The sequence below is a fragment of the Cyprinus carpio genome, chromosome B1 (genome assembly GCF_018340385.1).
Source record: "Cyprinus carpio isolate SPL01 chromosome B1, ASM1834038v1, whole genome shotgun sequence".
NCBI lineage: Eukaryota > Metazoa > Chordata > Actinopteri > Cypriniformes > Cyprinidae > Cyprinus > Cyprinus carpio.
The window spans coordinates 35,779,943-35,803,800 of NC_056597.1; the positions used below are offsets into that span (position 1 = coordinate 35,779,943).

A 23,858-nucleotide genomic window follows, 5' to 3' on the forward strand; every position below is an offset into this window, starting at 1 on the left:
AGTAGAAAGAGTCCTGCAAGCACACACCTCAGGTGGGTTGAACAGTAATCGATTCTCCTGATAGTAATTACTCAATGTCCATTTTTTTAAACTGTTCTAACTAAAATGTTCAAGGTTGCTTTACATTAATTTCAAAATGTTTTGGGTCCTAATGATACCATATCACTTGTTAACAAACTTCCCTGCCTCAGTCACATGCAGCGTGAAACTCTGGTTTCCTCACACGGTTGTAGAACAGCTTTTACTCTATCAATAGCAAAGTAATCATAATGCATGCTTCTGTTTGTCCTCTCGTTCAGAACCCCAAGGACAGTGTTCATTTTTGTTCTCACATAATCTGAAGCCGTTCTTCTCGGAAAGAGGTGGTTTTATGATCGCTTAAACACGCGAAGATGAGGGAAGCACGGCCACCTTGATCGGTGCGCTTGAAGGACGCGGGGCAAGGTACACAGAACAGACCGAGGTTCTGTTGCCATGGCAACCCACGCATCCAACAGACAACTCGCAGTAAAACTAGAGACCGTCCTACACTGTGCCTTAGCATCTGTGCACCCCACGGGAACCCCAGTGCAAAGCTCTTGTTGATGACAAGCGTTTGATATAGTAAATAGTCTTGCCAATATTCAGACGAAATATGTTTGGTTTCTGCCTAATATTTACCTTTTTATTACTTTTTTATAATATAAAACATAATATACACTATATAATCCATTTACTGTTAGTCATATTGCTGGCTGTTATTCTACAATATACTGAATAGTATATATCTTCATTCTTACGTCAAAAAAATATTATCCCAATATTTATAATATCAATATGACATATATTATCCAAAACTCTGTATAGTTCGGAAAACGCATTTGGGACAAGCCTTTTTATTTTACTACACATTTTTAGGCAAAAAACAGCTGCTAGCCTACGGATATTGTTTCAGACAATTGTGCATACTGCATTTCAAACATGCCCTTATGAATTTGTTATCGCTCAGATGGGTCGCGAAGATCCTGGAAATAATATCCAAATGTGAAACCTTCATGATAAAGTCTTCCCGTTAGATTTGAAAGAGCATACTATCTGACCATAAACCTCTGTTCTCTCTCCTCTAAGACTTTTGCGGTGTGTGCCAAGGCATTGTATTAAATACAGAATTAAAATATAAGAATAATGATCGTTGATGAGCTGATCATCGAAGTAAAAGGACAGGTATACCCAATACCATGCTGCTAACAAATAACAACCGTAAGATACATCATTTCTACTATGAAGACTCGTAAATTATACTTTATAACACAATTAAGAATATCAAATAAAGCAGTTGAATAGCACACTAAAGTAGGCCTTTGATACTCTGGTGGTGTATCGTGCGTATAAATATTTTGCCGCTAGTTTGAACTTGCCATCTCTTTCTCATACCTAAGGTATATAAGTGTCAGTTCAATTTAGAGGTCAAAAAATTACACAATTCGCTGCTTCAAAAGTTGTGGGAAGGAATGTTTGCCCTATTGTGTGTTGTATTTGGGGCGAAAAGACAAGAAGGAAGTGTTTTCTCATCCTGCTATTAGAGTTCAAGCCTCACAAAGGTGTTTTGCAAAAGCAGAAGCATCCGCGCCTGTTCTCTCGGTACCCCTGAGGTAATTTTATGTCTACCGATCTCTATATTCCAAACTAGCATGATCACTGAGACCTATATGTGAAAGCGATTTGTCTTTCTTTTAATTGCTTGCATTAGATAAACAAGTAGTTTGCCAATTTTGTGGTTCTGTTTGGGGCACCGATAACACGTGTGCAGGAGCTTTGTTGAGGTCAAAATACTTTTCTTTTTATTAATACAACTTAACTATTTTCCATCATGATTCATACTTCAGCATTTTTGTCAACTATGAGTTTAACGAATAGTTGGGGTTGTGATTGGAGTCAGACTCATTCATTAGTTGGCAAGCACGAGTGTATTTAGAGGATGAGAAATTTGTTGGGGAGGGGGGTTAATAATTGAAACCGATTCAGTGTGAGATTGAAGTCAGGTGATGCCAGAATTGAGACCAGCTCTTTTTTTAATTTCACATGATGTCACAGGGGTTATAAGACCCAGTTCAACAGGCCCTGCAGGAATTATTGTAGAAGGGCCTCTGTTTACCCTTTGGTTTCGTTTATCTATTAAATTTTATCCCAGTATTTCTAATGTTTAATATTGGTCACAGAAGAATTTTCACTCACGCTACAGTAGGATTGGTTTGATGAATTTGTGATATAATTTTAAATCACAGGTCCTGATTGGTAGTTTTAATTGGGCCAAACGGTGCTTTTATGGCAATAACTAGTCCCTCCGACCTTTTTCATTTCGGACCCATTCACGACGCCAGACTGAAGGCCCCTGATGCTGAGATCTCCGATTGCTAGGTGAGTGTAGTGTGGTGCATGGCTCGAGGACTTTGCTCCGTAACTTGAAACTGGTATCTGCTTTCCCTGAGACCTGGCCTTGCTTCTGGAACGGTGTCCTCCATTGTTTACCCTCAGTACCCCAATCCTCACAGCCACTGTTCGCCGCAGGGCCAGGATGTGTCTGGTAGAGACCCCTCGCAGCAGAAGAAGGTAGTCCCGCCGCAGTATCAGCGCCGAGAGCAAGCGAATAGAAACTTTCAACGGAGTGAAGCGAGGCGCGTGCCCGTATGCGGCCCGGAGTAGCTCCAGAGAGTTCTGCAGCTGCGTTGATGTAAATGTTTTAAACAGTGTTGGGCTCAGACTGAATCCCTGCCCTCAGCCACGGACCATGCTGGCGACCGCTGTTCTCAGCTTCCCAATAATGACCACACATTTACTGTTTTATATACATGGATTGTGTATATCAATAGTGAAGGTTTTTCCACCAATGCCAATTTGTAATAATTTGTATAGTAATCCCTTCTGCCAAATAGAGTCGAAAGCTTTTTTCATAATCAAGTAAAACAGTGTAAAAAAATTATTTGTTTGTCCTTTAGATTTTTTTTGTTATTAGAGTGGGAAAAGCCAATTGTGATATTATTTAGGATGTTGTGTCTGTGAGGAATGTTTTATTATATGCAGAAAAGCTTTGCTCCACACAAAATGCCCGTAATTACTGGGATCCAATTTATCTCCTTTTTATATAGAGTGTGGATCAGTCCCTTCAGACCAGGCCTCAGGGAGGTCACCAGATTGAATCATTTTACCAGAGCTTGAGTTATGAGGGTCTGTGCTGAGTTTGAGCATCTCATTACTGATGTTGTCTTGTCCACATGCCTTCTTTAATTTGAGATTTTTTAATGTGCTATGATATTTCTGGATGTTGTTATAATTATGTCCAGTGGGTTTTTGGTATTTTTTTTATTGTTTTTCTTCAAATCTATCTAGTTTTCCTTTCTCTGTGGATTTTAGTTTGGGGCTGGGTGAGGTCTGGTTCTAGTTTTTGGTAAAGAGTTTTAAAGTAAGATCTCCAGACTGTTGCGCTCTGAGTAACATTTTTTGGTAAAGAGGATTCCAGAAATGGTTTTGGTCTATTGATATCATCGATTTCGATTAATATTTTAACTTCATAATATTGGATCTCTTTTGTTACAATGAGCTTTTTATAATTTTTTCAAACAGTTGGGAGCATGCGAGCCGTCACGTCCTGAGTGGCTGGTTCTTTATTGCTTTTTATTAGCAGAGTCATCCAAGGTTTCTTTTTCTGAGACGTTTGCAATTCATTATCAAACCACATGTTCTTTTTACTTTTTTTGTTTGTTTATTCTATGTGTGGTTTGGTTGTTTTAATGTTAGTATAGTGTCCAAAGATTGAATTATATAATTTAAGATTGGATGTTGGTTTTTTGGGTTTGAAGGGGAATCAGTTTTGCATGGTTTTCTCGTCTCTCTCATCCTCATCTCCTGCCTTATAGATGGACTCTATTCATTCAGCGCTGACCTTCACCGCACACAAATCGACTCTTTCTCGTGCACACGTCAGTCACAAAAATCCAGATGCGTGTGTTAGGTTGTGGCAGGTACAGAATGATTGAGGCTGAATGTGATTGATGGTAGTCCTCAGAGTTCCCCATTGTGATCCGAAGCCGGAAACAAAATAATACAAAGCAATCCCGAAATATGTAGCTAATAGAGATTGTAAAGATATATTATGTTACTTTTGATTTACACATGTTTTGGCCATTTTTTTACATCTACTGTAAATTGATAATTGCAAATTATTTAAATTGTTCCAAAAATGTCTTGTAGAATACAACTCACAATATATTGTAATGTTGGAAATAGACTAGATTTTTTTTTTTGCCTCTCAGTGTACCTTTTGATAATGATTTTTTTTCATAGGTATTTTCCAAACCTGCAAAATATCTTTGCGTTAAGCCATTTGATGTTGATTTATTTTATTTTGCTTAAATATTGTGTACTTCAAAAAGGGTAACAAATTGGGTGGTGTGTATTATTGTTATTTGATATCAAGTTGTGAGAAATGTCGCGTGTGTGATTTCATATGAAAATGTCCATATGGCAATTATTTTGATTGTGTGCCTAGTCATACATGTTCAGGGTCCGATTGAAAGCATCAGGAGGATCTTTAGAAAGTGAAACACTGCAAAAAAATCCCTCCTTCCGTGCGGTCGTGTTTCCTCTCACACACACGCTCTCACGGTACGGAACCATCCTGTCTGCCTGTGGAGATTAAACAACGGTGTCCACAGATCTGAAATGATGTAATTATGAATCTGCTGCTCTCCATAGGACGACGATACAGCCTCCACTGCCGTCTCAGTCTAATTCATCTGCAGAAATGTCAGCCGGTGCACAAACAAATCTCGACTCGCTCTCACACACTAATTAACCCGTCCCAGACCGAAGAACACGAACTCACAGAAATTACTACGCAATAAACTCATCAGAGACCATGAACAGCATTTAGATCATGCTCACGATATGGATTCTTCGTTGAATGATGAGCTTTTAACGTGCATTTGTGTATGGCTACAGTGAACTGTGTTCACCAGACGGTGATTTTTGAGCGCATGCAGGTGATTTGCATTAAACGAATCATTCCGGATGTTAATGCAGTGGCCACCCGAGGCCAGAAGATTATGGGCGCTTCTGTTCTTAAGCTATTATGGTTTCTGGTAGCTGATCAATATTTCCCCTCTTTACATTTTTCATTTTCTAAAGATCCTACACTGTTGTCATACCATTTACATTTGACTATACTTATGTGTAAATAACTTTGCAAACCATGCTTCTGAATTTTGAGAGAAAATAGCATCTCTCTCACCATTAGGCCATGAAAACATAATTTATGCAAGTTTCCTAAACACTGATTTATATTTGTGAATCACGATGTCCTCATCATATCCAGTGACCTCTCAGATATTGTCTGAGTTTGGAAATAGTCTGGACACAAGTTAACTTTTCCTCTAATTGGTGTGTTTACGAATCAGTGCTGCTGGTTCTAATTCTTTGCTCCCCTCATGTCAGATTGTATTCACGTTAGCACCGTATGTATGTCTGTAACCAGGATCACGGGAAAAAAAAGAAACATCAAATCCTCAGTGCTAATATCATTTCTTTCTTCTGAAGCTGACTTCTTCTTCTTTAATGCTCTAATTTTTGTCATCTAATGCTACTGTGGATTCCCAAACGTTCTTCTTTTTGGGGCGTGTTTTTTGGGTTTTTTGGTGGTGGTTTTTTTGTTGTCAGCCAAACCTCCATCTAATATAAAATTTGCATCCGCTGAAAATATTCCCTAGACATTTTCATATTTAATTAATTTAACACATTGCATGTGTTAATACGGGTCGTTGCTCAGTGACTGCAGTATACATAATACTAACTTATGTTAGTGGTCCAAGTGGTTATCAGATTGGTTTTGTTTTACACTCACTATCACTCCTCCCCGCAATAGACTCACTAATGTAATGTTTAAATATCTTTTTTTAAATGATGTTGACTATTACAACTATGCAATTTTCTTTCTCTGTTTTTTATATCACTATTGGTAGTTAACAAGTTTACAGTAAAAAGTAAGCTAAAATGTAGTCAGATTCACATTCCCGAAATGATATACCTACTATTATGTTTGCAATCAATTCTCTCATGTACTCGGCAATCAGTAATGGAACTACAATGAGCTCTGGTAACATTTTCATTAAAGGTTTTGTTTTTCCTTTTTTTTTTTCTTCAGATTGGTGAAACCTCGCATCTAAACCAAACTCTTTTTATGCCCAGTCCTGTTACTGATCTGTTGCCATTAACCTAAGTATGTTTACTAAAATGTTTCCTCCAGTGGTTTTCTTGTGCGAACACATTACTTTATACACTTAACAAACTTCTTTGAGCTGTGGCTGTGCCTATTAATTCCAAATTACCATTATTTATTTTTCTTAAAAATGGTACCTTTCCCTCAGTTTGCAATATGCTTTAAACTAGTATGTTTTCTATGATCTGTTGTGAATAAATATTGCTTTATGATATTTTCAAGCATGATTGCATTCTGTTTTAGCAATAGTGGGGGGTTTAGATAGATAGATAGATGAATAGATAGATGATAGTAGATAGATAGATAGATAGATAGTTTCCTCTCTTTTCTACACCAGCACATCCTGTGGGGTCTTATGCAATCAGAAGAGAGATCGAAACTCCTATCATTTTCATCTTTACGCCCACAGGCTCTCGATGATTCATTTTATTTTGAATAGATGGTCGCGTGCCTACTCTCTTCTTCATTACTGGCGAGGGGCTGAGGGAGGCATCTGTTAGTACAGCTTTTCACCAAATCATCGGGCTGACTCATGGCGACACACTTTGTATGAAAATGTTTTATTTCAAATGTCTATACATATTATACGGTATCTCGTGCATTCAGACAAACTGCAATTAAGCTTAACAGGCTTTTCAATCATTCTCAGTGGATCTTCATCAGAAAGACATAAGCGAATAAAGCGGCCTCAAGTCCGGTCGGTTCTCCTGTGTCTCCAGGCGTATCACAGTATTTTCATTCAGAATCATTAAATATGGCGAAGATCTTCAACAGGGTTTCAGTGAGGGGATCTGGTTGGTGTAATACAAAGTTTACTTTTAAATGTCTCATAGTTCCTCCCACATTAAAATGCACTGGTAGAATTAAAAATGACTCTGTACATCAATTGACAAACAAATGACTCTGTACATCAGTGACAAACATTTTAATGGCTTTGCTATGTCAGCATATGCAACATGATGCATTTACAGTCCAGGATTAAAATGCATATGGTCCATTCTATATATACAGTATGTGACCCTGGACCACAAAACAAGTAATAAAGGTCTCTTTTTCATTGAGATTTATATATCATCCGAAAACTGAATAAATAAGCTTATTCTGACCCATCTCCATGAATAGAATGTGCTGTTTTTGGTAAACACGTATCAAAGTATCTGCAATATCCTCAGTGTTCTTTGTTGAAAGCGGTTCTCTTTCGCTCAGTCTGAGTTGTTTCACTGAATCTGACACTTGTCCAGCGCTTTGCTCTGTTTTCTGCTGGCTTTGGGCCCGAGGACCAGCCGCAGGTCGGTGCCGAAGCTCGGTCTGCGGGCCAGCGGGAAGAGCGCCCCGCACGGAGCGTCGCACGCCGCCGCTGTGCTCCCTCTCTCCGCCCGCAGCGCCTGGTACGAGCGGATGGACACCTTGCGGTGCTGCGAGGGTCCGGTCTCGAGGGGGAGACCGCCGCGCCGCGCCAGCGCCTCGAACACCTGCTCCAGATTGACGCTGTCTTTGGCGGAGGTCTCGAACAGAGCGCAGCCGTTACCGAGCGCGCGGAGCACCTCGGTCCGCGACACCGCGCGCTGCTCCGAGGGCAAGTCCACCTTGTTCGCGCAGACCACCGTCGGCACGCACGCTTTCTGTTTGGATCGGTGCAACGCGGTTTTGGCCGCGACAATCTCGGCGTGCAGAGCGCGCACTTCCTCGAACGAGCTGCGGTCATCGAGACTGAAGACAAGCAAGAATATATCACCTAAAAAACACAGAAGAGACGACAGAGGGTCAATATCTGACATATGAAACATATCATTCTAGGCTATTAAGAAAAATGCAGCACTGTTGGAACTTAAAGTGCAGACAGGAAGTTTAGATTCAACTCAAGTTTGACACTCCCAAGTATTGCCATCATCAATTAGATGATTTAAAAGCGATTGCAATATTCTAAATGTATTTATGCAATAATTAAGATTTATGTTCCGTGTTCTAAATTAATGAACACGCGTTGGCTTTTTGGAAATTCATTCACTCGATTTACGTTTATTGGAGAACAAGCATCAGTTTAAGAATTAATTTCCTTTAAAGTATCACATTTTGTTTTTTTTGTGCCATATTTATTTATTTGTTTGTTTATTAGGAAAAACATACTATTCTGTCTATATAAAATCTGAGACTGAATCCTTGGATGATGATTTTAAAACAAGTGCATTCATTCAGTTTTAACTTGATTCCCTCAGAAATTACTTTTTATTATCTAGCTCTCCACCTGTGTGTGGTGCTTTGGAAACCCAATGTGACACAAGCAACCTCATACAGCAATTATAAAGCCATCATCAAGCCATACAGAAATCCAGGAACGCTGTACATCCAAACTGTTCCTCAGAGCGTGTCTTAAAAATACAAAAATAAATAAAATAGTTCATGCAATATTTCCAGAAACAAGATTCCAAGGAAGCAGAACGCTTTTGGGTTTTACAAACAACCTTTCACTGTCTAGCTCTTCATCGGTTTAATGTAATGGTGCTTTGGAAAATCACTGACTGATCTGAAGGACCAAAGTGAAGAACACCGAGTTGTTCGGAGCATCTCATCAGGAGCGCTGTACAGCTGAAAGTATTCTTGATGAGAGCGTTTGAGAAACTTTTACGCACCGGTCAGGATGGACAGCCTCCTCTTGGCGGGAAAGCTCCTCTCTCCGGACGCGTCCAGTATGTCTATCTGATAAGTCTCTCCGCGGATTTGGTAGAGTTTCCGGTGGAAATCCTCACTCGTGGGCTCGTATCGCTCCTCGAAGCCGTCGCGCAGGAAGCGGCGCAGGATGGAGGTCTTCCCGACCCGCGGCGCGCCGAGCACCACGATGCGCCTGCAGTTCTGCGGCTTGGCGACATGCGACTCGTTCGCCAGCGGCGGGAGGCGCGCGTTGCCGTGCAGGACAAGCGCGGCCAGCTGGTCCAGAGGGGACTTTTTATCGACGGACGCGGGGTGCGCTTTACCCAGACTGGACGCGCGCACCACCCGCGCCTTCTGCTCCTGCTGCTTCAGCTGCGTCGTGGCCAGTTTGAGGATTCCCAGTCCTGCTTTGGAGAGCGTGCTGACGCTGAACCCGGTCGCGCCGAGTCTTTGCGTCGCGCTTTTGTACGCGAGCAGGACGCTGGGCGAGCTGCGCGTCTGGATCACCTGCAGGGCTGCGGCCGCTTTGACGCTCTGCTCCATGACGGGACACGAAAACAGGCAGATCTGTTTGATATTGATCGGATGCATCAACCTCTGCTTGTGCGCTCTGGAGAAGTACCTCTGTGCGCTCGCGGCGCTCTGCTTATAAACCTGCGCGCGCGTCATCGGTGTGATTGACAGGTGCGCCGCGCGTGTATCCGCGAGGAACAAAACGTTCCCCGGGATGGCGATATAAATTAAAATAAAAAATATTTTAAGCCCCGGGGGGCTTTGGGGTAAGTAATTTTAAAAAAAAAAAAAATACAACTTTTTATGGAATTTAGGAATAAAAAAAAACCGTATTTTATATGCATACTTGTGTCAAAAAAAAAAAAAAATCTTCACGTTTAAAATTTTAAAAAAATTTTACAAAAAAATTTTAAAATTTTTTTGTTGGAAAGTTTTCCTTTTTTATCGTGACTCAGGAATTTTTTTAGGTTTATTTTTTTTTATTTATTTTTATTTTTTTTTTTTTCTAAAAAAAAAAATTAATAATAATGATATAAGTGAAAAAAAGTGACCCCTTTAACCAACTTTTTTATTTTAATTTTGAATCCCCAAACTGTTTAAAATTTAAATTACTTTTTTTTTTAATTTTAATTTTTTGTAAATTCCAAGTTTTTAAACAGAAAAGCCCCAAAATATTACATTATTTTTTTATTAAATTTTCATTTTGATTTTAAATTCCCCTTTAAACCCCAAAGGAAAAATTGCCCATTTTTTTTTAAAAAGTTTATAAAAATAAAAAAATAAAAACTTGTGTTTTCAAAAGGCCCTGTTTTTTTTAGGAGGTCAAAACTTTTTTTTAAAAACAAAAATTAATTTTTTTTAGTAGCTTTTTGTTTTTATTTAGTTGTACAAAAAACAAAAAAAAAATTTTTTTGGTGTTTGTTCCCTTTTGGGGGTTTGGGGTGTTTTTTTTTTGGTTTAGTTTTTTTTTTTATTTAACTTGTTACAAAACAAGTTTTAAAAGGTCTCTTTAAAACATATTTTAATGTTTTTTTTTTTTTTTCCGGGTTGGGGTGAGAAAAAAATTGCAGAACCTTGTAAGGAAGTAGGCTGAAACGGGTGGGGGGACCTACCTTAAAATTTTTCGAAAAAACCCACTCTTTCCTTTTTGGTGTTTTTTGTTTGTAGGTTGGCCATCGGGTTGGGAAATCCCACTTTTAAAAAAAGGGAAAAACCCAGTCCCTCGGGAAAACAATTAAATCCTTCATTTTTTTCCCTCCCCTGGAAAAAACCGACCCGAACATTTTTAAATTCTTTTTACTGTAAATAAAAAAACCCCTGCTGGTTTTTGAAAATGGCACGCAGGGTTAATGAAAGTTGGTATCAATGGTCGTTCCAAAAACTTAATTCTTTAAAAAGCCGGGTTTTTAAAATTGGTGAATGGGTGGGGGTGTGTGTGTGTGTGTGTGGTGTGGTGTGTTGTGTGTGGGTTTTGGGGGGTTGTGGGGATTGGGTTGTTTTTGGGGGGGGGGTTTTGGGGTTGTTGTGTTTTTAGTGGTTTTTTGGGGGTTTTTGGTTTTTTGGGGGGAAAAAGAAAAAATGGGGGTTTGAAGGGGGTTTAGGGGAAAAAAATTTTTGTGTTTTTTTTGGGGGTTTTAAAGGAAAAAGGGGTTTTTTTTTTTTTTTTTTTGTGTGTGTGTTGTGTTGGTGGTTGGTATTTTTTTGTTGGTTTTTTGTTTTATTTTGTTTTTTTTTTTTTTTTCCCTAATCCTCTTTCCCTAATCCTCTTTTTGTGTTTATTGTTTTTATTTTTGTTTGTTTTTTTTTTTTGTTTTTAATTTGGTGAATTTTAAGACTTTTTATTTTGTTTTACTATTTTGTTTTTTGTGATTTTTTTTGTTGTGTTGTTGTGGATTTGAAGTTATGTTTTTTTTATGTTTTTTTTTTTTTATTTTGTGTTTGAAGGTTGTTTTTTTTTATGTGTTGTTTAATGGTGGTTAATTGTAAGTTATTTTTATTGTTTTTTTATTTTTTTTTTTTTTTTTTTTCTTTTTTTTTTTTTTTGTTTACTTAATGTTTTTTGTTTTTTTTTTTTTTTGTTTATTTTTTTTTTTTTGATTTGTTGTTCTATGCATTAAAATTGCAATTCATTTTTAATTGGTTTTTGCCACTTTGGGGGAATATGTTTACCAACCTAAGGCTAAGGTATTAAAAGGACATATGAAAGGCTGTTGTGTGTTTATAGCCCAGGGTTTTTTCCTAGGGAAAAACCCCGTCATATTTTTCAATGTCAGATAGTTATTTTTCCCCCACATTTTACGCCGTGTTTTTTTCTCGTTGCTTTTATAGTCACTTATGACATTAACAGCAGAGCTTGTTTTTCTTTTTTGGGGGATAGTTTTTTTTTTTTTACCTTGATTGTAATTTTTGTTAACGAAAATACATACTGTAAAAGACCTTTTAGCAGTTGGTTTTTGGAGTTAAAATGTTCTAAAAGTTTAAAAATTGGAAAATTTTTTTTTTTGATTAGGAAAGTAATTTTCAATTTACCTACTTCTAAATTTGGGGGCACATTTTTTTATTTATTTTATTTTTTTTTATTATTCAGAGAGCATTAAATTTATCCCGAAAGACATTTCTAATGTTTTCAACATTTCTTTTTCAAATAAATGCTGTTCTTTTATACTTTATTATGAAGGTCATGTGAAAATGAAAAACTGATAATGAGCTAAAATTCAGCTTTTTATCACAGAAAAATTCATTTTAAAGATTTCACAAAAAAAAACATTTTTTTAAATTGTAATAAATTCCCTTTTACGGGTTTTTTTTTTTTGATCATATAATAGCCTTGGGGCAAAAATTAAAAATATTACAAAAATTTTAACTTTTGAAATTATTTAACATGCAATTATAGGGTTTTGTTTAAAACACATGAGTTTTTTTAAAAAACAAAGTAGCTTTCTTTGAAAAGCAAATTTAAAATTTTAAAGAATAAAAAATGTCCCAATATTTGATAGAATCACAATTAATTAAAATCTTTGACAGACCTGGTTTAGTATTTTTTACGGTTGGGGTTTTGGTTTCTCTCCGGGGTCAGATAAGAAGCGCTGGGGGCTGTGAGGGGATCTCATCACATCCCATGTGTGGGGGAAGAAACCACTCCCCCTAGCGGACACAAACCCGAGTTTTGGCCATCACAGCTCAAAACCTGAGAGGGGGAGTGAAAGGGGTAGTGGTGTTTTTTCCCTCATTCACATGGGGTTAAACGGAGGTTTTCCAATCATTCTTGTTTTTTTCTTGCAGCTGCGAGTCCCTAAACCTCCTTCCCCTTTCCCCCAAGCCCACTATGACCCGTGTTTACGCCCCAAGACACCCCCCCCGCGGGTCGCAAGTGGTTTGGTCACCCGGGGAGGCCCCCCCCCTAGTGTGCCCCGCCCCATCAAACTGAATTGCAGGGAAGGGGCGTGGTTCGGGAACAGGGAAATTCAGTGTAAACTTTTTCTGTATGTCTGGTCCCCGGGGGGCCGGGTTTTAGGAGGGAGGGCGCCGCACAGCATTCTGGGGAAACCTGGGGGATTTTTAGGGCAGAGATGAGCTGCGGGGGAGAAGAGGGGAGGGTCCAGACAGCTGAAATGGCACTCCTTTTTAAAAAAGCCTTATATTTTTTTGGAACGCAAAGAATTCAGGCTAATCTTAACTTGTCTAAAAGTTTGAGATATTTTTCTAAAAATTCCATTACACTCGTTCTCGCTGGTGCAAGGATTTCCCGACCGACAGGAACCCCCCCTTGTGGGTGGGGGGATGGAATGAGACAATAAGGCCGGAGATCATTCAAAACGGGCAGGGGATCAGAGCCACCCCCCAGCACTGGGGCCACATGACAGAGAGACAGACAGCAGGACTTCATCCAGGGGGTTTCCCGGTGCATTACTCATAGAGTGAAGAAAGGTTTTCAGCCTGCGAATAATTGCATGCTTAAGATATGTGAAATACATAATCTTTTTCTTTAGAATTCAAAAAAATTCAGAGTATTACATTAATTTTTTATGCTTCTATGAAAAATTTTAAAAGGGTTTATTTTATTTAAAACTAAAAATGCTATTTTTTTTAAAAAATAAACTTTTTAAATTATCAAGGATGCATAAAAAACAAAAGTGACAGTTTTAAAATATAAATAAAAGAACAAATATTAAAAAAGTTTTTTTCATATCAAAAAACCTGAAAAAAAGAATGGACACGTTTTTACAAAAATAACCCTTTTCAACATTTTAAAAATCAGAATGTTTCTTTTAGCAGCAAACAATTATTTAAATTTTGGTTTATGGACACTGAAGACGAGTAATAGCGAAAATCAGCTTTTATCCAGAAAAAATTACAGTTTAACAAAAATTAATAAAAAAAAGTATTATAAATTGTAATAAGTTTTACAAAGTTTCGTTTTTTCGTTGATTTGATCAAATAAATAAGCCTTGGTGAGGACAAAGAATTTAAAAAACATTTAAAACCTTATTACCCAACAGCGTTATTATATTATTTTATATATATATATATAGACAAAATTATCAATTCTGTTATATACTTTCATTATATTTGTTAAATGTAGACAAACTGCTCTCAAACCCCTGAAATAATGCATTTTGAGTTTCTAAAGCCCAAAATAAGTCTGTGTCTGACGGGCTGCTGTATGTTTATATAACCAGACCGGTCTCCTCTGGTCTCCATATATGGAGAAGCTCTGCTGAAGTGATGAGTCAGAAACACTCAGCCACTCCAGTCCCAAAAAGGTCGTTTCCTTAGCAACCTTTATTTGTGTGTGTCATTACATAAACACATAATCAGACTCTTCACATGGGGTGTTTTGTAACAGGATTATTTGCAGTAATAGAGTGTTGTGATGATGTCTGTCTGATCTAAAGCATCAGCACAAAGGGCCTCGGGGTGGCGCTGCTGCTCCTGTCGTCATGTGTGGATCTCATACTGTGTGTTTCACAGGGTTCCTGCAGAAGCCAGCGGGGTCTTTACTGATGAACCGCCCAGCACATTCAGACGGTCAGGAGCAGAGGATCTGATCAGCACAGCGCCCGCCCGCTCTAGCGCAGGACATTGGGGGCTCGCCCTTTACACTGTCAACCTGCTCTGTGTCCATCTCGAGCAGAAGAAGGCCTCCACAGGCACTGAGGTCAACACCGTTTCCGTGCATCATTTAAGTGTTATATCACAGCATGTGGGCAGAGATCGATCCTGTGACTCCTCAGCTGCATATATCTTCTCTACTTGAGTTCAGACAAAAACTGGAATGTTTCCAGGAAGGCGTTATTTGAGTCACTGCTTATATTTAGCGCTGTTATAGTGGAGAACTCTTCTGCAGTGGTTTGTTCACATTCATCGGAGCCAGCTTTGTTAGTCCTAAAGTTATGTTCAGCTGAATTTATTTCACTTGCACACTTAACTGAAGCCTCTGACACAAATGCACAGAGATTCAATTTTGCGGGCAAAAAAAAGTGCTACAAATGACATATAATGGCTAATATTGGCTTTTAATAAAAGGTAAATTTTTATACTAGAGCACAGTTAGCTCGACTAGTAGCTGGTGCTGTAATGTCAAGATCATGAGTTTGATTCATAGGGAACATTTTATGACCAAATGTGTGGATAAGTCAGTTTGCATGGAAGCACATGAATCTCACACCGAATGAAAGAGGTTTTGTGTGCTGAATCTCATGTTGTATTTGGTTGTTCCTCGCATGTGTTTCAGGGTCATCGTGTGGGCAGTGAGTTCTGGAGCGTCCCGCAGCATTACGGGGATGAGATGAGCGGGATCACAGCCACTCTCACCCCAAACCGAGAGAGGAAACCGTCCCGCCGTCACACGCGTGGCTCAGCCTCTCAGCACACGTCTGGAGTCAGGTACACACTCTCACACTAACATGATCAACATGAGCCTGTCACACACAGTCTTCCCGTACACAGCATATGAGGAACGCGGTGTGATGTTTGTGTGTTTCTGTAGGTAATGTGGGGTGCGAGGAGGTGAACGGCGGCTGGAATCAGAGTTTGTATCTGCAGCAGTGTCTTCATCAGCTCAAGGACGTGCTGAGAGACTGCAGTCCTCCTGTAAGACACACGGCTTTGATTTTGGGAACCGTGCTTTCTGAACATTTCTGCCTTCTGCACATCCATTAAGACTTGATTCAGTATGTTTATGGAAGTTGCTGTCACTGATTTGAGGATTTTCTGTCCTTCTTTGGACATTTGGTCCTAATGAGTAGGCAGAAACTGCTCAAAATGTGAACGTGAGTGTACTTGAGTGTTAACTGATGTTCAAACTGGTGAAAAATAAACCCTGTTCACGGTTAATGAACACTGAAGGAGATTTGTCTGGTCGTGTCAGCATGTGAAACTGTCACAAATAGACACATTCAGTAACTCAAAGAGTAAAGAAAGACACAAGCAATGCCAAGATCATGGGTCTGATTCCCAGGAAATGCTTGAAATGTAACCTTGAATAAGTCATTTTCTATTGAAGCATTTGCCAAATGCATTAGTTTAAGAAATAAGAAATTAACTTTTAGACTGTCAATTTCACTTAGATTCTGTAGGGCAAACATTTCTAACAAAATACTGCAATGGTAAAATTTTTTTAATTTGTTTTCTAAATATTACAATTATTCATCAGTGATGCATTAAATTGATCAAAAGTGACAGTACAGACATTTATAATGTACAAAAGATTTCTATTTAAAAATGTTTTCTTTGAACATTTTCATCTGGTGCATCTGGAAAAAAAATATATCACAGTTTTCAAAACAATATGAAGCAGCACAACTGTTTTCAACAATGATAATACTAGAAATCTTTCTGAGCAGCAAATCAGCATATTAGAGTGATTCTGAGATTCTTGTGAACTTGTTATGATGCTGAAAAATTCAGCTTTGATCACAGCAATAAAATTAACATTTCAACAGATATTAAGCCTAGAAAATATTTCCTTTTTTTCCTGTACTTTTTGATCGAAATAACTGCAGCCTAATGAGACCGGAACGACTTTAAACATTAAAAAAAATCTTATGACCCTTCTATAAGTGATAGAAGATGATAGAAAACTTTAAATCTAATGGGTCTTGTAATATAAAGTGGATGAAAGCACAACTCTTCCGGAACACAGTGTGAAAGGCATCTGTACATTAAGGGTTGTCAAAAACTAGTCCTTTTGTGAAGAAGAGAAAAGGAAGAAGGAAAGAAGAGGGAAGGGGCAAGAGGAAACAGGGGAAGGGGGGGGAGAGAGGGACAGGGAAGAGAAGAAGGGGAAAAGAAGAGGAGAGGGGGAAGAGAAAAGGAAAGGAAGGAGGAAAAGGAAGAAGAAAGAAGAGGAAAAGGGGGGAGAGAGAAGGAGGAAAGAGGAGAGGAAAGGAGAGGAGGAGGAGAGGGAAAAGGGAGGAGGAAGAGAAAGGGAGAAAAGAGAGAGAGGAGAAGAAGGGAGGAGAAAGGGGGAGAGGAGGGAAAGAGAAGGGAAAAAGAGAGGGAGAAAAGGAAAAAGAAGAGGAAGAGGGAGAGGGGGGAGAAAGAGAAGGGAGAAGAGAGAGAAGGAGGGGGAGGGAAAGAGGAAAGGAGGAAAAGAGGGGGGGGAAAGGAGGAGGAAAGAGGAGGAAGAAGGAGGAGGGAAAGAAAGAGGGAGAAAAAAAGAGAAAGAAGGAGAAAAAGGGGAAGAAAGGAGAAAAGAGAGGAAAAAAGGAGAGAAGAGAAAAGAAGAAAGGAGAAGAAAAGGGGAAAAGAAGAGAAAAGAAGGGAAGGAAGGGAAAAGGGGGGAGAGAAAAAAAGGGAAGGAGAAAAGGAAGAGAAGAGAGAAAGAGAAGAGGGAAAAAGGAAGAAGAGAAAGGGAAGAGGGGGAAAGAAAAAGGGAAGGGGGAGGGGAGGGAAGAAAAAGGGAAGAGAAGAAGAAAGAGAGGAAGGGAAAAAAGGAAAAGGAGGAAGGAAAGAGGGGAGAGGAAGAAGAGACAGGGGAAGAGAGAGAAGAGGAGGAAAAAGAAGAGGAGAGGAGGGAAAAAAAAAAGAGAGGAAGAAGAAGGAGGAGGGGGAAGGAAGAAGAGGGAAAGGAAGAGAGGAGAAGAAAGAAGAAAGGGAGAAGAGGAAGAAGGAAGGAGAAGAGGGAAAGAGAGAAGGGAAAGAGAAGAGAAAAGAAGAAAAAGAGAGGAAAGGAGGGAGGAAAGAAAAGAGAGGAAGAAAAGAGGAGAGAGAGGGAGGGAAAAGAGAAGAGAAAGAAAAAAAGAGAAAAGGAGGAGAGAAAGGGGAGGAGGGGGAGGAAGAAGAAGAAGAAAGAGAAAAAAAGGAAGAAGAGAAAGGGGAAGAAGAAGAGAGGAAAGAGAAGGAAAGAAAGAAGGAAGAGGGAAAGAGAGGAAGAGGGGAGAAGAAGGAGAAAAGAGGGAAAGGAGAAGAAAAGGAAGAGGAGAGAAGGAAGGAAAGGGAGAAAAAGAGAAGAGAAAAAGAAGAGAGGGAAGAAGAGGAGAAAGGAAGAAAGAGAGGGGAAGAAAAGAAGAGGAAGGGGGAAGAAGAAAGAGGGGGGAGGAGGGAGAGGGGAGAGGGGAAGGAGGAAGGAGAAGAGGGGAAGAAAGGAGAAAAAGGAAGAAGAAGAGAGAGAAAGAAAGAAAGAAGAAAGAAGGAAAGAAAAGAAGAGAAAAAGAAAAGAGGAGGAGAAGAAGAAGAAGGGAAGAAAGAAAGGAAGGAAGAAGAAGGAAAAGAGAGGGAGAGAGAAGAGAAAAGAGGTCAAAGAAAGAGAGAGGAGAAGGAGGAGAGAAAAGAGAAGAGAGGGAAAACCCAGGGTGAGAAGAGGGGAGAAAAAAAAGAGGGAGAGAGAAAGAGAAGAAGAAAAAAAGAGAAGAAGAGAAGAGAAGAGGAAAAGGAGAGAAGAAGGGAAAAGAAAAGAGAAGGAGAGGAAAGAGAAGGGAAGGGGAAGAAAGAAGAAGGAAGAGGGGGAAAAAGAAGAAAAGAAGAAGAAGAAAAGGAGAAGGAGAGAAAGGAAGAAGGAGAGGAAGAAAGAGAGAGAAAGGAGAGAAGAGAAAGAAGAGAGAGAAGAGAGAGAAGAAGAAGAAGGAAGAAGAAAGGAAGAGAAGAGAAGAAGAAAGGAGGAGGGAAGAGGGAAGGAAGGAGAAAGAGAAGAAAGAGGAGGAAGAAGAGGAAAGAAAAGGAGAGGGAGAAAAAGGGAGAAGAGGAAGAGAGGAGAGAAAGAAAAGAGGAAAAAAGAGAGGAGAGGGAGAGAGGGGGGAAAAGGGGGAGAGAGGAAGAAAAAAGAGAAGAAGGGAAGAAGAGAAGGGAGAAAAGAGAGGAAAAAAGAGGGAGAAGAAGAGAAGAGAGAGAAAAGGAAGGAAAAGAAGGAAGAGAGAGAGAAGGGGGGGGGGGAAAAGAGGGAGAAGAGAGAGGAAAGAAAGGAAGAGGAGGAGAGAGAAGAAAGAGAGAGAGAGGAAGAAGGAAGGGAGAAAGAAGGAAGAAAGGGAAAGAACGTAGGAGGGAGAAAGGAAGGAAGACGAGAGAGAAGAAAGGAAAGAAAAGGAAAGGAAGAGAGAAGAAGGAAAGGAGGAAGAAGCAAAGAAGAAGAGAAAGAAGAGAGAAGAGGAGAGAAGAGAGAGAAAAGGAAGAGAAGAAGGAAAAGAAGAGAGAAGTAGAAGAGGAGAATGAGAAAGAAGATAAGAAAGAAAAGGAAGGAAGGAGAGAAGGAAAGAGAAGGAGAGAGAATAAAGGAAAGAAGAAGAAGAGCAAGAAAGAGAAGAAGAAGACAGAAAGGAGAAGGAAAGAGAGAGAGAAGAGAAGAGAAAGAGAAGAAAACGAAGAAGAGAGAGAGAAAGGAAGAAGAAAGAAAACGAAGAAGAGAGAAAAAGGAATGAGCAGAAGAGCAGAAGAAAGACAGGAGCAGGAGAAGGAAGAGAAGAGAGAAAGGAGAGGACGAGATCAGAAGAGAAAGAAAGAGAACGAGAGAAGAAGAAGAAGAAAGAAGAAAAAAGAAAAAGAAAAAGAGAAAGGAAGAAAAGAAGAGAGAGAAGAAGAGAAGAAGAAGAAGAGAAGAAAGAGAAGAAGAAAGAAGAGAAGAAAGAGAAAAAAAGAAAGAGAGAGAGAAGAAAAAAGAAAGAAAGAAAAAAAGAAGAAAAAGGAGAAAGAGAAGAAAGAAGAAAAGAAAAAGAAGAAAGAGAAAAAGAAGAAGAAAAGAAAGAAAGAAGAAGAAAAAAGAAAAGAGAAAAAAAAAAAGAGAAAAAAAAAAAAAAGAAAAGAGAGAAGAAGAAAAGAAGAAGAGAAGAAAAAAAGAAGAAGAAGAAGAGAAAGAAGAAGAAGAAGAGAGAAGAAAAAAAAGAGAAGAAGAAGAAAAAGAAGAAAGAGAAGAAAAAAAAAGAAGAAGAAGAGGAGAGAAAGAAGAAAAAAAAAAGAGAAAGAAAAAAAGAAAAAAGAAGAGAAGAAAAGAAAGAAGAAAAAAGAAGAAGAAAAGAGAAAGAAAGAAAAAAAAGAAAAAGAGAAGAGAAAAAGAAGAAGAGAAAAAGAAGAGAAAAGAAGAAAGAAAAAGAAGAGAGAAAAAAGAAGAAAAAAGAAGAGAAGAAGAAGAAGAAAAGAAAGGGAGAGAAAAGAAAAAGAAAGAGAAGAAAAAAGAGAGAAAAGAAAAAAGAAAGAAAGAAGAAGAAAGAAAAAAAAAGAGAAGAAGAAAAGAAAAGAAGAAGAAAGAGAAAAAGAGGAAAAGAAAGAAAAAGAAAGAAGAAAGAAAAAGAAAGAAGAGAAGAGAGAAGAAGAAAGAAAAAGAAAGAAAGAAAAAAGAAGAAAGAGAGAAGAAAAGGAAAGAAAGAAAAAAAAAGAAGAGAAAGAAAAAGAAGAAGAAAGAAAGAAGAGGAAAAAAAGAAGAAGAGAAGAAAGAAAAAGAAGAAAGAAGAGAGAAGAAGAAGAAAAGAAGAAGAGAAGAAAAGAAGAAAAAAGAAGAAAAAAGAAGAAAAAAAAGAAAAAAAAAAGAGAAGAAGAAGAAGAGAGAAAAAAAGAGAGAGAAAGAAAAGAAGAAGAGAAAGAAAAAAAGAAGAAGAAAAGAAGAAGAAAAGAAGAAGAGAAAAGAAAAAAGAAGAAAGACAGAGAAAAGAAGAGAAAAGAAAAGAGAAGAGAAAAGAAGAAGAAGAAAAAAAAGAAAGAGAAAAAGAGAAGAAGAAAGAAGAGAGAAAAGAGGAAGAGAAGAAGAAGAAAGAGAAGAAATCTGCTGCTTAAAAAAGCATTTGTGGACAGTAAACTCTAGGTAAAAAGAAGAAAGAAAAAAAAAAGAAGAAAAAAGAAAAAAAAGAAGAAAAAGAAAGAGAAGAAAAGAAAGAAGAAAAAGAAAGAAGAAGAAGAAGAAAAAAAAAAGAAAAAAAAGAAGGAGAGAAAGAAGAAAAGGAAGAAAAAAGAAGAAGAGAGAAGAAGAAGAGAAAAGAGAGAAAAAAGAAAGAGAAAAAAAGAAAAAGAAGAAAGAAGAAGAGAAGAAGAGAAAAAGAAAAAAAAGAGAAGAAGAAGAAAAGAAGAAAGAAAAGAAAAAAGAAAAAAAAAAGAAAAAGAAAAGAAAGGGAGAAAAAGAGAAAAGAAGAAAAGAAAAAAGAAAAAAGAAGAAAGAAGAGAAGGAAAAGAAGAGAGAAAGAAGGAAAAAAGAGAAAAAAAAAGAAAGAAAAGAAGAGAAGAAGAAGAGAGAGAAAAAGAGAGAAAAAAAAGAAAGAAAAGAGAAAAAGAGAAAAAAGAAAGAAAAAGAAGAGAAAGAAAGAAGAGAAAAGAGAAAAAAAAAGAAAGAGAAGAAGAGAAAGAAGAGAGAAGAAGAGAAGAAGAAGAGAAAAGAAGAGAAAGAAGAAGAGAAAGAAAAAGAAGAAGAAGAAGAAAAGAAGAGAAAAGAAAAAGAAAGAAAAAAAGAGAAGAAAGAAAAGAAAGAAGAAAGAGAGAAAGAAGAGAAGAAAAGAAAGAAGAAAAGAGAGAGAAAAAAGAAGAAAGAGAAGAGAAAAAAAAGAAGAAAAGAAGAAGAAGAAAGAAGAGAGAGAAAAGAAGAGAAAAAGAGAAAGAAGAAGAAGAAGAGAGAAAAAGAAAAAGAAAGAAAGAGAAGAGAAGAAAAAGAAGAGAAAAAGAAAAAAAAAAGAGAAAAAAAAGAAAAGAGAAAAAGAAGAAAGAAAAAGAAGAGAAAGAAAGAAAGAGAAGAAAAGAGAAAGAAAGAGAAAAGAAAGAGAGAAGAAAGAAGAAAGAGAAAAAGAGAAAGAAGAAGAAAAAAGAAGAAGAAAAGAAAGAGAAAAGAGAAGAAAAGAAGAAAGAAAGAAGAAAGAAAAAAAGAAAAGAAAAAAAGAGAAGAAAAAGAAAAGAAAAAGAGAGAAAGAGAAGAAGAAGAAAGAAGAGAAAAGAAGAGAGAAAAAGAAAAGAAGAAGAAAAAGAAAGAAAAAAAAAGAAAGAAGAGAAGAAGAAGAGAAGAAAGAGAGAAAAGGAAGAAAGAAGAGAAAAAGAAAAAGAAAGAAGAAAAAAAGAAGAAAAAGAAAGAGAAGAAGAAAAAAAAGAAGAAAAAAAAGAGAGAAGAAGAAGAAGAAGAAAAAAAGAAGAAAAAGAAAAGAAAAGAAGAAAAAAGAGAAAGAAAAAAGAAGAAAAAAGAAGAAAAAAGGAAGAAGAAAAAGAAGGAAAAGAAAGAAAAGAGAAGAAGAAAAAGAAAAAAGAGAAGAGAAGAAGAGAGAAAGAGAAAAGAGAAGAAGAAAGAAAAAAAAGAAAGAAGAAGAAAGAAAAGAAGAAGAAAAAAGAAGAAAAGAAAGAAAAAAAAGAAAAAGAAGAAAGAAAGAAAGAAAAGAAGAAAAAGAAGAAGAAGAAAAAGAGAGAGAGAGAAGAAGAAGAGAAAAAGAAAGAAGAAAGAAGAAGAGAGAAGAAGAAAAAAGAAGAAAAGAGAAGAAAGAAAGAAGAAGAGAGAAAAGAAGAAAAGAGAAAGAAAAAGAAAAAGAAGAGAAAAAAAAAAAAAAAGAAAGAAAAGAGAAGAGAAAAGAAGAAGAAAGAAAAGAAAAGAGAAAAAGAGAAAAGAAAGAGAGAAGAGAGAAAAGAGAGAAGAAAAGAAAAAGAAGAAGAAGAAAGAAGAGAAGAAAAGAAGAGAAGAGAAAAGAAGAAGAAGAAGGAAGAAAGAAGAAAGAAGAGAGAAAAAGAGAAAAGAAGAAAAAAAAGAGAAGAAAGAGAAAGAGAAAAGAAAGAGAGAAAAAGAAAAAAGAAGAAGAAGAAAGAAAGAAAGAAAAGAAGAAGAGAAAAAGAAAAAGAGAAGAAAAAAAGAGAGAAAAGAAGAAAAAAAAGAGAAGAAAGAAGAAAGAAGAAAAAAGAGAAGAAGAAAGAAAAGAGAGAAAGAAGAAGAAAAAAAAGAAAAGAGAAGAGAAGAGAAAAGAGAAGAAAAAAGAAAGAAAAAAAGAAGAAAGAGGAAGAGAAAGAAGAGAAAAAGAAAGAAGAGAAAAGAAAAGAGAAAAGAAAAAGAAGAAAAAAGAAAAAGAAGAAAAAAAGAAAAAAAAAAAGAAAAAAGAAAAGAAAAGAAGAAGAAGAGAAGAGAGAGAAGAAGAAAAGAAAGAAGAAAAAGAAAAAAAGAAGAGAGAAGAAAGAAAGAGAAAAGAAGAAGAAGAGAAAAAAAAGAGAGAAGAAAGAAGAAAGAAGAAGAAGAAGAGAGAAGAGAAGAAGAGAAAGAAAGAAGAAGAGAAGAAAAGAAAGAGAAGAGAGAAAAAAGAAAAAAAAAGAGAAGAAAAGAAAGAGAAGAAAGAGAAGAAAGAAGAAAAAAGAAGAGAAAGAAGAAGAAGAGAAAGAAGAAGAGAAAGAAGAAGAGAAAGAGAAAGAAGAAGAAAAAAAAGAAAGAAAAGAAAAAGAAAGAGAAAAAGAAGAAAAAAGAAAGAAAAAAAAAGAGAAGAAAGAAGAAAGAAGAAGAAAGAAAAAAAGAAAAGAAGAAAGAAGAAGAAGAAGAAAGAAGAAGAAGAAGAAAAAGAAGAAAGAGAAGAGAAAGAAAAGAGAAAAGAAGAGAAAGAAAAAAAAGAGAGAGAGAAGAAAAAGAAGAAGAAAAGAAAAAGAAAAGAAAAAGAAAAAAGAAAGAGAAAAGAAGAGAAGAAGAAAAGAGAGAAGAAGAGAAGAGAAGAAGAGAAAGAAAGAGAGAAGAGAAAGAGAAGAAGAAGAAGAAAAGAAAAAAAAAAAAGAAAAGAAGAAGAAAGAAGAAGAAAAAAAAGAGAAAAAGAAAGAAGAGAGAGAGAGAAGAAAAAGAAAGAAAGAGAAAAAAGAAGAAAGAAAAAAGAAAAAGAAGAGAAAAAAGAAGAAAAGAAGAAAAAGAAGAAAGAGAAGAAAAGAGAGAAAGAGAAGAAGAAAGAGAAGAAAAGAAAGAAAAGAAAGAAGAAAGAAAGAAGAAAGAAAGAAAAAAGAAGAAAAGAGAGAAAAAAAAGAAAGAAAAAAAGAAAAAAAAAAAAAAAGAAAAAGAAAAAGAAAGAAGAAGAAGAAGAAAAGAGAAGAAGAGAAA

General features: G+C 37.0%; 1 protein-coding gene across 1 annotated transcript; it reads right to left on the minus strand.

Moving 5' to 3' along the window:
• Nucleotides 1-7,265: 7,265 nt before the first annotated feature.
• On the minus strand, nt 7,266-9,603 carry LOC122135975 (GTP-binding protein Rhes-like). Its single transcript, XM_042717287.1, has 2 exons — nt 8,881-9,603; nt 7,266-7,985 (listed from the first exon to the last, which is right to left on the minus strand). The coding sequence occupies exons 1-2, from the start codon at nt 9,566-9,568 to the stop codon at nt 7,468-7,470; spliced, it is 1,206 nt and encodes a 401-aa protein (XP_042573221.1). The 5' UTR covers nt 9,569-9,603; the 3' UTR covers nt 7,266-7,467.
• Between the last annotated feature and the right edge of the window lie 14,255 nt (nt 9,604-23,858).